Raw genomic sequence first — 13,884 nt, forward strand, 5'->3', positions numbered from 1 at the left:
GCGACGCATAACTTCCATCTGCGACGACCTCATGACGACTTTATGACCTAGATTACGGCTTCCTGCGCGGCACCTCTGATTTCGATTTCATTCCCTTTGCAGCCCGGCCGGTACTCTTTTGAATTTCCAGACAAGGCCATTGGGCTTGATGACTTCCTTCTTCCCCTCCAGAATCAGCATTTCATTATTCAAGACCTTTTCTCTTTCTTCTCCTTCTTGATGACCAGGCGCTTTGGCTGGGGATTGTACAGTACCAGCCGCTTTTTCCGTTCCCTGCTTCTTTCAACCGGAACCATGCCCAGAGGCGACTCTGGCGGCCGACTTTCACTTTTTCTCATTATTGGACATTGGAGGTTTATAATCTTGCTTTCCATCATGGGGCCAGGGACGAAGGAGGCTATCTTTCTTGTTTTCTGATGACACGAATCCTCCACACAACAAAAGATTGCTACGAAAAAAGACCGCGGTGGGGGATGCTAGACTCTTTGGTTGAGCGAGAAAGAGAGAGACAGAGAGAAGGATGAGACCAAAAATTGGGAAATGATAGGAAAAGAAGGAGCGGGGGGAGAGAGCGAACGAGAGAGAGAAGAGCTTCGGACGATGCGTACGCGCAACAAGCCACTCCCCCTCTCCCCCGTCTGATGTGCCTCAAAAGCGAAGCATTTTCTATTCTGCATTTTTTGGACCAGCGTGGGAACATTGGTTTGGACTGGCATCTTGATTTTACGCCATGAGAGAAAGAGAGAGACAGGGCGGATGATGTATTGGGACGGGGCGGGATTTGCCGCCAACCTGCGGGGAGATGAGAGTGTTTGGGCCCCACGAGTTTGTGAAGCGAGGCTGGTTGGGGATTTTGGACAAGTTGGAAGGAGGAATGCAGGAGACGTGGACTTGATGAAGGGAATCACCACCGACACCCTTTCCAACGCGTTGATCTGCGGACACGCGGCTATGATGAATAATGACACCAAGACTTTACGACAAGCTTATGATGATACTTACAAGACCGAACAAAAATCAATAAACAAATAGCATTTCAGCGGCCTTTTTTGCACAATTCTTGATATTGCTTATATGCGCACGTGAACGGCGAGCGTTACATGATGTCGACATGGTCCAGTTTGTTGCCCCTTTTCTCACATCCCGCTCCTAGGTACCCTGGAACTGTCAGGTCCAGGTGCGGGATGGCGGTGGGAGGGATGGTGGACATGGTGGTGGTGTGACTCGGAAGACGCCGGACAGCCGCGCGGGTTTCGGGGGATGGTGGTGGGTTAGGGGTGGTGTCCCGGAGCCGATGTGGAGGGCGGACGGGAGGGACGCGGACGCGGGACGGGGGCGTGGGTGAGACGATGCCGCACTTTACATGCGTATGTATACACGGGATCGCACGGGGCAGATGATCAGATTGATTAGCTACCTAGGCTGGGCAACCGCGGTCCGGGCTGGGTTGGGTTAGGGTGAGTGGGCTTGAGTTTTCTAGAAATTAGATTTTAGATTCACGCTTGGTACCCGGGGATGATGGGGAGGAGATCGAAGCAAGGGGGCCCAGGCACTTTGACAGCGGGCGCGGATTGGAGACGGGTTTGGAAGCCAAGAAGTGAGGAGGACGGATGAGAAGGAAAAAGGAAAGAAGGTGTTTCCTGGCATCCCACGCGGGTCGTTGTGTTCTAGACACTTTTTTTTGATTGAGTTGTCTGTGAGACTGTTTCGCTAGCGTGATTTCACATCAAGAGGCAGCGTGTTTTGTTTGGGGATGCGGCTGGATCAGGGGAGCTTTGCTCGTTGTTTGATTTGGCGGGTGGTGCAGTTGGGATGACGGGATGTAGGTCTGCCGAGGTGTTTGTCTGGTGTTTTCCTTTGCATATGCCATTGAGTTTTATCTGCAGGTGGCATATTCGGATGATTTTACTTATTGAGAGGATCGGAAGTCGGGACACGCGTGGCAGATGGGAAGGGGGTTTTGCCGGGCGGGAGTCCGTGTGGCGGCCGGGCGGGCTGGGATTGCGGATGTTGTTACAACTTGACGGGGGTGCGATCACCCTCCAACTTGACCAGGTTTTTCGCAGTGAATTATTTCTCTGCTGGCCTTGAAGGGAAAACAGCGATAGAGGGCCATCCGGAGGGTCCCGGGATGTGGACGGCGCACGCGGCCGTGGTTTGTTGGATACCTACGGAGAGAGGACTGAACACGTACGTCATGTCGCAAGTTGATCAAGAGGGTTCCCACCTCTCTCGGTATTTCTCCCGCGCTCTTGATTGAAGGGTAGGGATCGAGGCTTTTGCGGATGTTGGGTGAAGCGTTGGCGAGACTGACGTTAAGCAAGTGTGGCTTTGCGGGTTGGACCCGGTGTTTTGGTGGTCACGAGGAGGTGATTTTTTATGGCGATGCCGGGATGGAGGGGTCCCCACTGAGGCGTTTTTGAGGCGATGGGAAACTTGGACATCCGTTGCTTCGGTATGTTGGTGACTTGTTCTTCCTGCATTGACGATGGCAATTGGCGAAGTTGTATTTTTAGGCGTTACCAATCGGAGGGGAAGGCAGAGAGGCAAGGGAGGAAATGGAAGGGAGAGGGGTGACATTGGAAGAATTCCCATGTTACGAGGAATGAGGAAAATCTCCGGGGGGGTAGTATTTTTGCGGCGGCATAACACGAGGTTTTTTTTTTTTGGTGCTTGGTTGCCTGACTGCACTGCGAAATGTGACTATGACTGCAACTGCTTGTCAGCACCGGTCCGTCAGTTCGTAACTGCCCCCATTCACGAGGTCGTCAGCAGAGGCAACCCGAAGAAGGCGGCGGTCGCGAGTTGAGTAGGGGGACGGGTCAGATGTCGGTCCCATGTAGGGAGGGACCCGGTTTCGAGGTTAGGTGCTCGGCCGGGAGAGAGTGTGTGATGGCGGATATACGCGCGGTCACCGGAGCGCGGCGGCGGTCCTTTTGGCCAGCAGAGTTGTTCAAGTGTGTTTTGAACAGTTGATCAGCTGACTGAATGCCACGGTTTCCGTCTGATTCACCCATCCATCCATCCATCCAGCGAGAGAGAGAGTCCAGACACTGAGCAGGCTGTTCAGTGCCATGGCTGGCTTTGAGGCACAAGCAAGGGGGAAGGGGAATTGGCATTAACAATTTCGCCAGGGAAATTGGGGGAGCCGTGGTCTGTCGATTTCGCAGGTCGGGGCTCCCCGCTTTTGTGTCAATTGCACATTTCAGCAGATGGTTCGGAGGGCCGAGGCGAGGCGTGTCCCCGGTGCGGTGGTACAAGGCCAGGCACGATTGACGAACTGACGACGACGACGACGACGGGACGATGACAACCGCCGCCACACAAGCCCCAGTCTGGTACTACTGCGTAGTAACTGTCCAGCGGCCAGCCAGCGTCTTTGAGAGGATGGAATTGGAAGAGAGATAGAGAGGGCCCCTGACAGCTGGGCGTAGCGTACCCTTACCTAGCCTCTTTTCCCACAAGGGGGGCCGCCATTGGGGGAAGACACGTGATTGGATCGTGAGATCACATGGGGGGACCACCGAGGGGGAGGGGAGGACGGTGATTGGATGAGAATGGGCATTGGCCTTTGGGTACGTACCGCGTGCTTGTGGCGCAGTACATGGGATATGCGAGTGGGCGGTTGAGTGTGGTGTGTGTACCTCTGGAAAACAGCAATGAACCTGTTCAGCGCACCTCGTATGGGGAGCAGAGGTGTTCTTGTTCGGGCGCAAACATCTGGACTGTCATCACCTTCGAGTCGGTGTCTCGTAAACGTGCAGCCCCTCGTCGTCTTGATTGGGACTTGTACCTGACGCTGCTCCCAGAGTCAAGGGACGGGAATGTGTCAGACATTTGGAGGCTCCCATAGTGCTCCTTGCTGCGCAGTAGTGTCCAGAAGCCCGGCCGTTAGCGCGCCTGTTCCAGGGGGGGAGACATGGGCCGGTTGGCGGGATTGGGGGTCCAGGTTCGAGGCGGTGCCCTGTGCTCTGTGCTGTGTGCTGTGTGTGCTCTTGCCTTGCTGCGCATCACCAGAGGCAGGCCACCTCGGCCAGCAGCGAGAGGATTCAGGAGACGGTACTCTCTCTCCTGTGCTGGTAGGTAGGTAAGGTATGTCGTGTCATTTTGAAAGGTACCTTTACTCTGTAGCGTACCGAACAAGTACCGCACCTGCACCTACCTCCCTTTGCCATCCATCCCAACCCGTCCCATCCCCATCCAACCCCATCCCCATCTCATCCCATCCAGGTCCCTACTAAGGTACTCAAAGCCCAGCTCTCGCAACCTCATCTTCCCGGCTTCCTCCTCCCTCGTTGACCTTACTTTATTCACTGCGCTCGCTCTTGCAACTTTTCAACCTGCTGCTGCCGCTCCACAACCCCTCTCCCAGGCTCCCGTGATCTTCACCCCCAAAGCCTCAGCACATCCTCCGGAGGAAGGCTCGCTCTTTGTACCAGCTCTATTAATTTTTCCTCCTTCCCCCCTTCGCGTCCTCGACCGTCGTTGAAGCTCGGCCCTTCGTTGTCAACCATCGTCATCGCATCGCCAATCGCCCACGCCCTCGTCGCACCTTCCACCAGCCTCGAGAACTTCTACGCCCTTTCCCCATTCGTACACTCGCTTGTTTCGCGCGCGCACCTCAAGGGAAAGCAATCGCCTCTCCCTTTCTGCTCTTCACCAACCCAGAGTCGATTCACGCATAACCACAACCCCCAAACTCCTCCGAGATGAAGGGTGAGTCTTGCCTGCCTCCTGCCCCCTTGTGCAGCCAACGCCCCAGCTGGCCTCTGCACCGGGCCATGATGCAGCATGCTGACGCGCGCAATAGCTATTATTCTCGTCGGTGGCTTCGGCACCCGTCTTCGCCCTCTTGTATGTCCTCTCTGCCCCTTTCCAGCTTGACGCGCGGCTTTCAGGAGAAGACCATCGCCAGTTCCTCCAGCTGCAAGACACTGGGCGAAAAGTAACACCCAAGCTGACCGCAATGCCAGACCCTCACCCTCCCTAAGCCCCTCGTCGAGTTCGCCAACAAGCCCATGATCGAGCACCAGATCGAGGCCCTCGCCGCCGCAGGCGTCACCGATGTCGTCCTTGCTGTCAACTACCGCCCTGAGATTATGGAGAAGCACTTGGCAGAGGTGGGTCCCATGAGCTGACGATCCCCTCCGAAGCCAGCTGTACTGACGATCCTCCCCAACAGTACGAGAAGAGGTTCGGCCTCAACATCACCTTCTCCGTCGAGACCGAGCCCCTCGATACCGCCGGCCCCCTGAAGCTGGCCGAGAACATCCTCGCCAAGGACGACTCCCCCTTCTTCGTCCTCAACTCGGACGTCATCTGCGACTTCCCCTTCAAGGACCTCGCCGAGTTCCACAAGAACCACGGAGACGAGGGCACCATTGTCGTCACAAAGGTCGAGGAGCCCTCCAAGTACGGTGTCGTCGTCCACAAGCCCGGCCACGCCACCAAGATCGACCGCTTCGTCGAGAAGCCCGTCGAGTTCGTCGGCAACCGCATTAACGCCGGCATGTACATTCTCAACACCAGCGTCCTGAAGCGCATCGAGCTCCGCCCCACCTCCATCGAGAAGGAGACCTTCCCCGCCATCGTCCGCGACGGCCAGCTGCACAGCTTCGACCTGCCCGGCTTCTGGATGGACGTCGGTCAGCCCAAGGACTTCCTCACCGGCACCTGCCTGTACCTCACCTCCCTCACCAAGCAGGGCTCCAAGCTGCTGGCTCCCCCCAGCGAGCCCTACGTCCACGCCGGCAACGTCCTCATCGACCCCTCGGCCAAGATTGGCAAGAACTGCAAAATTGGCCCCAACGTCACCATCGGCCCCAACGTCGTCATCGGCGACGGCTGCCGTCTGCAAAGATGCGTCCTGCTGCCCGGCTCCAAGGTCAAGGACCACGCCTGGGTCAAGAGCACCATCGTCGGCTGGAACAGCACCGTCGGCAAGTGGGCTCGCCTGGAGAACGTCACCGTCCTCGGCGACGACGTGACCATTGGCGACGAGATCTACGTCAACGGTGGCAGCATCCTCCCCCACAAGAGCATCAAGGCCAACGTCGACATCCCCGCCATCATCATGTAAAACCAAAACTCCACTTTGAAAAACTATACCAGGCGTCTCGGATCATATCCCCGAGGCGCCCCCCTTCAGCAAAGCTCTTTACACTTCTTGTCTGCGCGCCTGTTCTTATCGACTTTCTAATTCCAAGTTGCGACACGATTCACCACTCCACTCACGAGTCTCGAGCTTAAAGAAATGGGGGGCGGAACCAAACATTTTACATTTTTGGCTGGCGTCGGCAGGGGGAATCCATTTGGCGAGCACGAAAAGCACTTGGCTTTGCAATGTTTTTTCACACAGCTTTTTTTTTTCTTGGGAAGATGATTGTCCCATTTGCTACGAAAGCAGAGAACGGTATCGAGGAACATGCCCGTGATGGATATGCCTCGATCAGCCGTGCACGGAGGGGCCCGAATTGTGGGTTACCTCTGAGACAGATGACAATAAAGACGATACCTGTGGATTGCGCCCCAGATCTTATTGCGTTGTGTGTGTGTGTTATGCGTCTATCCTGCGAGTGTCGAACGACTGTAGGGTCTGGCGAATGACATTGCACGTTCCCCAAGTGGGCAGACCAACTGACTTGATAGGTATCCATCTAACCAAACATTCCTGATATCATCCCACGCTTTTTCTATTCTTCTATACATCCAACTCCAGTTTCCAGAAAAAAAAAAAAAAAAACATTCGAGGTCAGATTCTTACTCTAGATTGTCGCGCACCCAGCCCCTCGACATTTCAACCGCCTGCTCCCACTTTTTGAACATTTTCAGGTTCTTCTCGCGCTCGGCGGATGGCGTGAAGACCTTGCGGCCGGTCTGGTTGACGTTCTTCAGGTCGTCGAGCTCGTTCCACACGCCCAGCGCGAGGCCCGCGGCGATGGCGGCGCCGAGGGCGGTGGTCTCGCGCATGGCGGGGCGGTCGACGCGGATGCCGCTGATGTCGGCCTGGGCCTGCATGCACAGGTCCGAGTTGGAGAGGCCGCCGTCGACGGCGAGGGACTCGAGGGCGTGGCCCGAGTCCTTGGCCATGGCGTCGAGGATGGCCTTCGTCTGGTAGCAGGTCGCCTCGAGGGTGGCGCGGGCGATGTGGCCCTTCTGGGTGTGCTGTGTGATGCCGAAGAGGGTGCCCTTTGCGTCGTCGATCCAGTAGGGCGCGAAGAGGCCGGAGAAGGCGGTGACGAAGACGACGCCGCCGTTGTCTGGGACGGAGGCGGCGAGGTCGGAGATGTGGGCTGCGGAGTCGACGAAGTTGAGGTTCTTGACGAGGAACTTGACGCCGGAGCCGGCGACGGCGATGGAGCCCTCGAGGGCGTAGACGGGCTTGCGGTTGTTGCCGAAGTCGTAGGCGACGGTGGCGAGGAGGCCTGATTTGGAGATGACGGGCTCGTGGCCGACGTTGTAGAGGAGGAAGCAGCCGGTGCCGTAGGTGTTTTTGGCCTGGCCTGGGAGGAAGCCGCACTGGCCGACGAGGGCGGAGGACTGGTCGCCGAGGCAGCCTGCGATGGGGACGCCGGCGAGGGGGCCAGAGGCGAGCTTGCCGAAGGCGGTCGGGTGGGAGGAGGGGACGATCTTGGGGAGGGCGATTTTGGCGAGGTCGATGTCGAAGAAGGAGAGCAGGGTCGGGTCGTATTTGAGGGTGTGGAGGTTCATGAACATTGTGCGGGAGGCGTTTGTGGAGTCCGTGACGTGGATTGGGGGGGAGGCGGAGGCGCCGCCGTTGAGGCGGTAGATGAGCCAGGAGTCGACGGTGCCGAAGGCGAGGTGGCCTTCGTCGTAGGCGGTGCGGACGCGGGGCAGGTTGTCGAGGGCCCAGCGGAGCTTGACGGAGGAGGGGTAGGTGGAGAGGGGCAGGCCGCAGAGGGGCTGGAGGGCGTCGGCGCCGGGGCGGGCGCGGAGGTCGCGGACGAGGGGGGCGGTGCGGGTGTCGGGCCAGACGATGGCGTTGTGGAGGGGCTCGCCGGTGCGGGCGTCCCAGAGGACGGTGGTCTCGCGCTGGTTGGTGATGCCGACGCCGCGGATGGCGGAGGCCGGGTGGCCGAGGGCGGTGAATTTGGCGAGGGCGGCGGAGATGCATTCCTCGACGGAGGAGAGGAGCTCCAGGGGGTCGTGCTCGTGCCATCTGTTTGGGAAGGTGTGTTAGTGAGGATCGGGAGAGGGGGAGGAGGAAGGGGGGGAGTTACCCTGAGTGAGGATAGTGGTTTTCAAACTCGATCTGGTGCATGGCGACGGGGTCGCCGAGACCGTTGAAGATGAGGAAGCGGGTGGAGGTGGTGCCCTGGTCGATGCTGCCCACGAACCAGTGCTTCTGGAGCTCCTCGTCGGTCTCGGTGATGCCCGCGGGGAGGTGCTCGCCCTCGGCGGCGGCGACGCGGGCGCGTTTGGGGTCTCGTTGGTCGGACATTGTGTGTTTGGATCTGTGGTTGGTTTGTGTGAGTTTGGGGAAGAAGTCGTGAAAAGGGGAGGGCCAACAGAAGGGATGGGTATGATAAGAGGTAGTGAAGGCTAGGGCTATGGGGAAGGGGGGGGGTATCACGCGCGCCGATGCAGATTTGACGATGGGGGTATTTAGCTCGAAGGCGCGGAAGCAATGGACTTGGATGGCGGGGCGTGGGAATTTTACAATGGGGAAACGGGGAAGAGGCAAAGGTGAAGTAAGTACCTGGTTAAATACGCCGTCGGCCGAGGCTGGTGGTGAGAGATATTCCCGGGAGGCGTGGCCCGCGTCGTCCCGCTGGTCTGGGACCTGCGATGGAGCAGCTCGGTCTGGATTGATGCAGCAGAGCCAGAGGTCAGGGTGTGGATGGGACGGGAGCTGCTGACAGCTCGTCGTGGGGCAGAAGTAGCAGCAGCGCCGGGATGGTGGTTGTGGTAGCAATATGCGGCTGCGGTGCTAGTCGTGCTAATAGACGCATGCTTTCTCAGGATCGCCAGGGTAGTCGAATTCAAATTTCGGACGGACTGGCGCGGACGGGGGATGACGTCGGGCAGGTTAGCGGGCGGGGCTGTGTGATTGGAGGAAGAATTGAGGGGTTGCTGGCGTTGTGTCTCGCTGCATGTGCTGCTGCTGCGATTCAACGGCTGCCGCTGTCGTGGTAGCGCGGAATAGCAACGACGAGAACGCCATGGCGGGCGAGCAGACAACGGCGCTGGCGGCGTTGTCGGAGACGGCCTCGGTGAGTGTGGAGTTGGAGTAGCAGTCGTTGCCCGGGCCGGGTTTCTGGTTTTGGGGATCGCCAGGGGTCGTTGGATTCTGGGGAGTGATTGGGGAGCAGCAGTTGCAGCTGCTCTGGGGAGGCGCATATTTTTTTTTTTTTTTTGATCCCTTGTGATGGGTTTGCAGTGGTTTTGCGACTGCGGTTTTCCGAGATGCGTTTTTGGGTGGGGGTTTCGGTCGGGTCTTTCGGGGTTCTGGGACCGAGGATCCATTTAGTGTTCATGGGGTACCCTTGTGGGGATGATGGGACGGTTCACCGAGGGGTTGATGTAGCAGCTGATGACCTGTTCTCCCAACAACCGAGCAGGAGTAAGTGGCCGTGAATATGCCCAGTAATGGTACAGCAGATATACCAGCTGAAACACAGAGATCACGCTTATCCTCTCAGGACTTGGGTTCGATTCTGGGTCGGTTCACTTTTTATTTCATTTTTTCTTTTGTCTTTTTGCATTTTGCCTTCGTTCCGACAGATTTGGTCTTGTCCTTCTTCTTTGGGGCGGCACTCAAGGTCATAAAAAGGGCATTCCTTTTTATCATAAGAGACCCATAGTGATTTGTTATAACCATGTCCAGCTGGAGAGAGCGATGAAGGCTCTGCAGACGTGTGTTTCTCGCTCCTGATGTCTCAGATCTTCACCCAAGCTGGAATACTATTGGTTTTGAAGCAGTACTCTGGCCTTCCTTGCACGTCGCCCACTATGCCTGTCCCACCCCTAAGCTAAATAGCGAAATATCCTTGAACTACTGGTTCTTGACAACAAATTCATGAGTTCTGTTATCTCGCAAGCTCGTCAAACTCAAGCATGATATCTGTACGTCGGTCTGGCTCAGAGCAGTGAACAGGCCCGTAGCATTCCAATTGAAACATGATACGCCACATTAGTTCCAGCAAATTTATGACAGAACACTCAAGATTTCAATGGTTTCAGCAAAATTTTGACTCCTTTTGTAAAGGAGCCTTTCGTAAAGGAGAATCTACTTCGGCTGGCTGCTCTTCCAGCCCTCCCCCAATCCTTCTGTTACCCCTATTCCCATCATTCAGCAGCCTTCTATCTACCTTGAAACTGACCCATGGTCTTTTCTCATCATCAAATTCCTTGCAGACTATTTGAGGAAGGAAGTAACTGCTATGGATAAGACTGGCACCCGCCTCCATAGTCTATTAGGGCAGACATCGTGAGCGCTGAGCACACACCCTGGATCAACCACCCCGCGGGGTGAGGAGGGTTGTTGGCGGGTCCAGCAAGCAGTCAATGACCTTTTTGTGTTTTATCCTCTCCTTCTCTCTGGCGAGTTCGATCTTTTTCCAGAAACACGTCGCGATTTTGCCTTGTTTGCTGTCGAGGGCAAACAAACCGAGCAAACACCACCCGTTGTCTCACCAGTTGACGGACTGACAAGGTAAGAAACTCCTCTCAAACCACAGAATCTGAATTATCGAGTGATAATCTCGGCTTCAATCTTTTTTTTCGTCACGTTTTTATTGCGGTCGCGGTTTCGGTGGACGTCGACATGGCGTTGGCGGCGGCTTCAACCGTCGGCGATGCGTCTCGTCGGCTTCATCTCTGCGGTTGCTTTCATCGTCTCCATCTTCAGATTAGGCGTCAACTTGAGCGTCCCCCTGTTGTTTTCTGTGGTCAATTTTCCCACTATTTTTTCCTGTCCAAAAGTCCCAGTGCTGAGGCGAAGGACGGCGAGATCAACCTCCAGAATGCTGTTCTAACATACTATCAGACACACATTCGCTCCTTTACTTGCACAAGATTGTTCGTCAACACCAACATGCCCTTCCACAAGCCCGTTCGACACAGCCCCGGTCGCAGTGGTGTTGGTAGCGGCGTTAGAAGACACCATACTCGAAGCCAGCCAGCTTCGCCCCTCTCCCCTCGCAGGCCCGTTACTCCTGTTGCTGCTATCAAGAAGAAGGTCCGGTTCGCCAAGAGCCAGAAGACTCAGGCCAAGGCTGATACCGCCGCTATTATTGCCGAGTCTCCCTCTACTCAGCCCGAGGAACTCTCTGAGAAGGCCACTGTCGACAAGATGCCTCTTTCTCAGGCCGCCGATGGCGGTAACATTGTCAAGACCGCCGAGAAGGACAAGAACCCCGTCACTTTGACCATCAACACTGACAACACTGTTGCTTCATCTTCCGGCCTTCCCCTGAAGCAAGCTGCTTCGACAGCCATCAACACCAACGGCCTTCTCACCCCCAAGCCTTCTCATGACATCATCCAGACCGCCCAGAAGGGCGCTCCGGCCAGCCTCCTGGCAAACGGCCTCGGCCAACAGTTCGACCTTGTTGGAAGACCCATCGGCCAGTCCGACCAGACTCCTGTCGACCCCCTCGTCGTCGTCCTTGACCATTGGATTCGAAACACCAACGACGGCAGCATCGTTGAGGCCCCCAAGCTCCAAGGCTGTGGCCCCTGGGAGGTTCCTCTGCCTCCCGGAATGGACCCCGCCGTCCATGTCAACCCCCATTCGCCCCTTTTGTGCCGCTACCTCGACTGCTGGATTATCGGTCCTGAGGGAACTCCATTGCTGAAGGTTCACATTCATCCCCTCATGCGAGGCCGGCATACGGAGGAGTATGTCGCCAAGAAGTGGACCGCCTGGAAGATGATGTTTGCCTGGGTAGAGCACCTGGAGCAGTACGGCAAGAACGATGCCAACGCCCCCATGGATATCGTCTCCTTTGTCCGGAACAGAATCGTCTGGGAGGGGAAAATGGCTAGAGAGGGGGCCGCGAGAGCCATAGCGAATCGTGAGGACAGTGCCATGTTCGGCGGCAGAGACAAGTGGTATTTGCCTGCCGTCCGCAAGGGCGGACCCTTTGACAATATGTTCCGATCCATGATTGGCAGCGCTCTGGTCAAGGTTCACAATTGCGAGGCTCTGAAGAAGGCTGCCGCTCACCCCCCAGGCGACAACAGCATTGCCCACATCATTGCCAGATCGAAGTACGTCAACACCGACGCAGGTGTCAAGGATCCTGTCCTTGTTTCCGCCGCCAAGGATGTCCCCGAGCAGCCCAAGGAAGCTAACTCTACGGCTGGTGTTAAGCGTCCTGCTCCCCAGCCCGATACTGCCCAGCCGGCTGCTAAGCCCGCCCCGAAGCAGCCCCTTGAGGTCATCGTCGTCGACGACTCTGACGACTCCAGCTCCAGCTCTGACTCGGAGGATGAGCCCCTGGCCAAGCGCGCTCGCAAGAATCCTCAGCCTAAGCGTGCCACCAAGCCTGCCGCCGAGAAGACCGAGACCGAGGCGAAGCCTCGCCGCAGAGGCAGACCCGTTGGCAGCAAGAACAAGACCACTGCCAAGAAGGCTGCCGGAAAGAAGGCTGACAATACTGAGGCCAAGGCCTCTGGCAAGGAGACCGATGATGCTGTCGACAAGAATGTCGACAAGGAGTCCAACAAGACCGACGACAAGGATGCTGACAAGCCCGTCCGCAGAATGATCCGGATCAAGATCCCCGCAAAGGCCGCCGAGAAGCTCGCTGCCATGGCCGACGCCGAGCGCGAGACCGACACCAAGGGCAAGGGCAAGCCTGCAGCTGAAAAGTGAGAGGCCACCGCCGCTGGTAGCTACTTTTGGTGGAACTTTTGCGACAGAGTATTGGCAACGGGAGTCAAGGTTGGACCGAGTGGCTACGTGTTTTGATCAGATTGAGATTTGCTTTTGGACGACCAGGTTCAGGTTCGGCGTATGGACAGTTGGGCCAAGGATACCCAGAGCAGGTTGGGCTTGAGTTCCGGATTGTGTAGCTACAGACAGAAGCTTTGCTCTTTCGTAACGTATAAAAGGGAGTTTCCCACAAACCGCCGGTGTCCTTTATCGTGACTGGTGTGGTTTTGTTGTTTGGTCTTCATCCTCGTAGGTGCTCGTCGTCTTTTTGCTTGCGACGTATCTGTATTGTTTGTTTTCTTTATTATCGCCGCTGAGGTTTTGCAATTGTGTCTCAAGAGACGGTATTTTGTACCGAGGTTGCAAACAGAGTGATTATCTTTTGTGGTCTTCATCCTGACGTGTTAGGTCTTTATTTTCGTGATCCGAAGCAGATTGTCGAGAATTGCCCAACTATTCAACATCTGGTGTTTACTTGAAAAATTCGGCGTTGTGGTGAATACTGCTGCCTCGGAGGGAAGGGTACTTGAAGAGGCTTCCTTTAGGAATCTGTCACAGCAAGTAGGGAAAGTGCTGGCGGATATGCCCAGTGATGGCCTAACGTGTCAGCTGAACGCGAGATTCCATGTTACCTGAACTCAGAGCTTCTGGGTTCGAACCTCGCTTTTTGTCCTTTTTTCCCAACTCCTTCTCAAGCAATTTCTCTTTTTTTTTTAAAAAAAAAGAGGAAAAAGGAGAAGAAGCAGAAACAGACCGGGTTCCAATCTTTTGATTCCTGGTAGCCACCCACACCACTGGTCGGTTAACCAGTTGAGCAAGTTGGATCCGAGGCGAGTCCGATAGCGCCAATAGCAATCCAGGCATCCAATCTCACTATCAAGCTTCCAGGCAGCAGTGGTGGTGCAAAAGCGGAAGGTGCGAGATGAGGTGAGCTGGATATGAAGGCAACGTGAGTTGGGGGTCGATGGCCAAGCTCAGCTCAC

The 13,884-nt window shown here is 56.3% G+C and overlaps 3 protein-coding genes across 3 annotated transcripts; 2 read left to right on the forward strand and 1 right to left on the reverse strand.

Annotated features, from left to right (window-relative positions):
• Nucleotides 1-4,709: 4,709 nt before the first annotated feature.
• Nucleotides 4,710-6,079, forward strand: MPG1 (Mannose-1-phosphate guanyltransferase; the record flags this gene model as incomplete). Its single annotated transcript, XM_032035389.1, has 4 exons — nt 4,710-4,716; nt 4,811-4,854; nt 4,974-5,120; nt 5,183-6,079. The coding sequence occupies 4 exons, from the start codon at nt 4,710-4,712 to the stop codon at nt 6,077-6,079; spliced, it is 1,095 nt and encodes a 364-aa protein (XP_031885813.1).
• A 680-nt stretch (nt 6,080-6,759) lies between these two features.
• On the reverse strand, nt 6,760-8,972 carry gk (putative glycerol kinase; the record flags this gene model as incomplete). Its single annotated transcript, XM_032035391.2, has 4 exons — nt 6,760-8,179; nt 8,241-8,474; nt 8,720-8,803; nt 8,881-8,972. 4 exons carry the CDS (start codon nt 8,970-8,972, stop codon nt 6,760-6,762), a joined length of 1,830 nt encoding a protein of 609 aa, XP_031885689.2.
• Nucleotides 8,973-11,056: 2,084 nt separating this feature from the next.
• On the forward strand, nt 11,057-12,841 carry CGGC5_v002384 (uncharacterized protein; the record flags this gene model as incomplete). The annotated part of the gene is made up of 1 exon (XM_032035392.1): nt 11,057-12,841. The coding sequence occupies one exon, from the start codon at nt 11,057-11,059 to the stop codon at nt 12,839-12,841; it is 1,785 nt and encodes a 594-aa protein (XP_031885688.1).
• Between the last annotated feature and the right edge of the window lie 1,043 nt (nt 12,842-13,884).

The sequence above is a fragment of the Colletotrichum fructicola genome (genome assembly GCF_000319635.2).
Source record: "Colletotrichum fructicola Nara gc5 chromosome Unknown KSG_Nara_v1_contig01, whole genome shotgun sequence".
Lineage (NCBI taxonomy): Eukaryota > Fungi > Ascomycota > Sordariomycetes > Glomerellales > Glomerellaceae > Colletotrichum > Colletotrichum fructicola.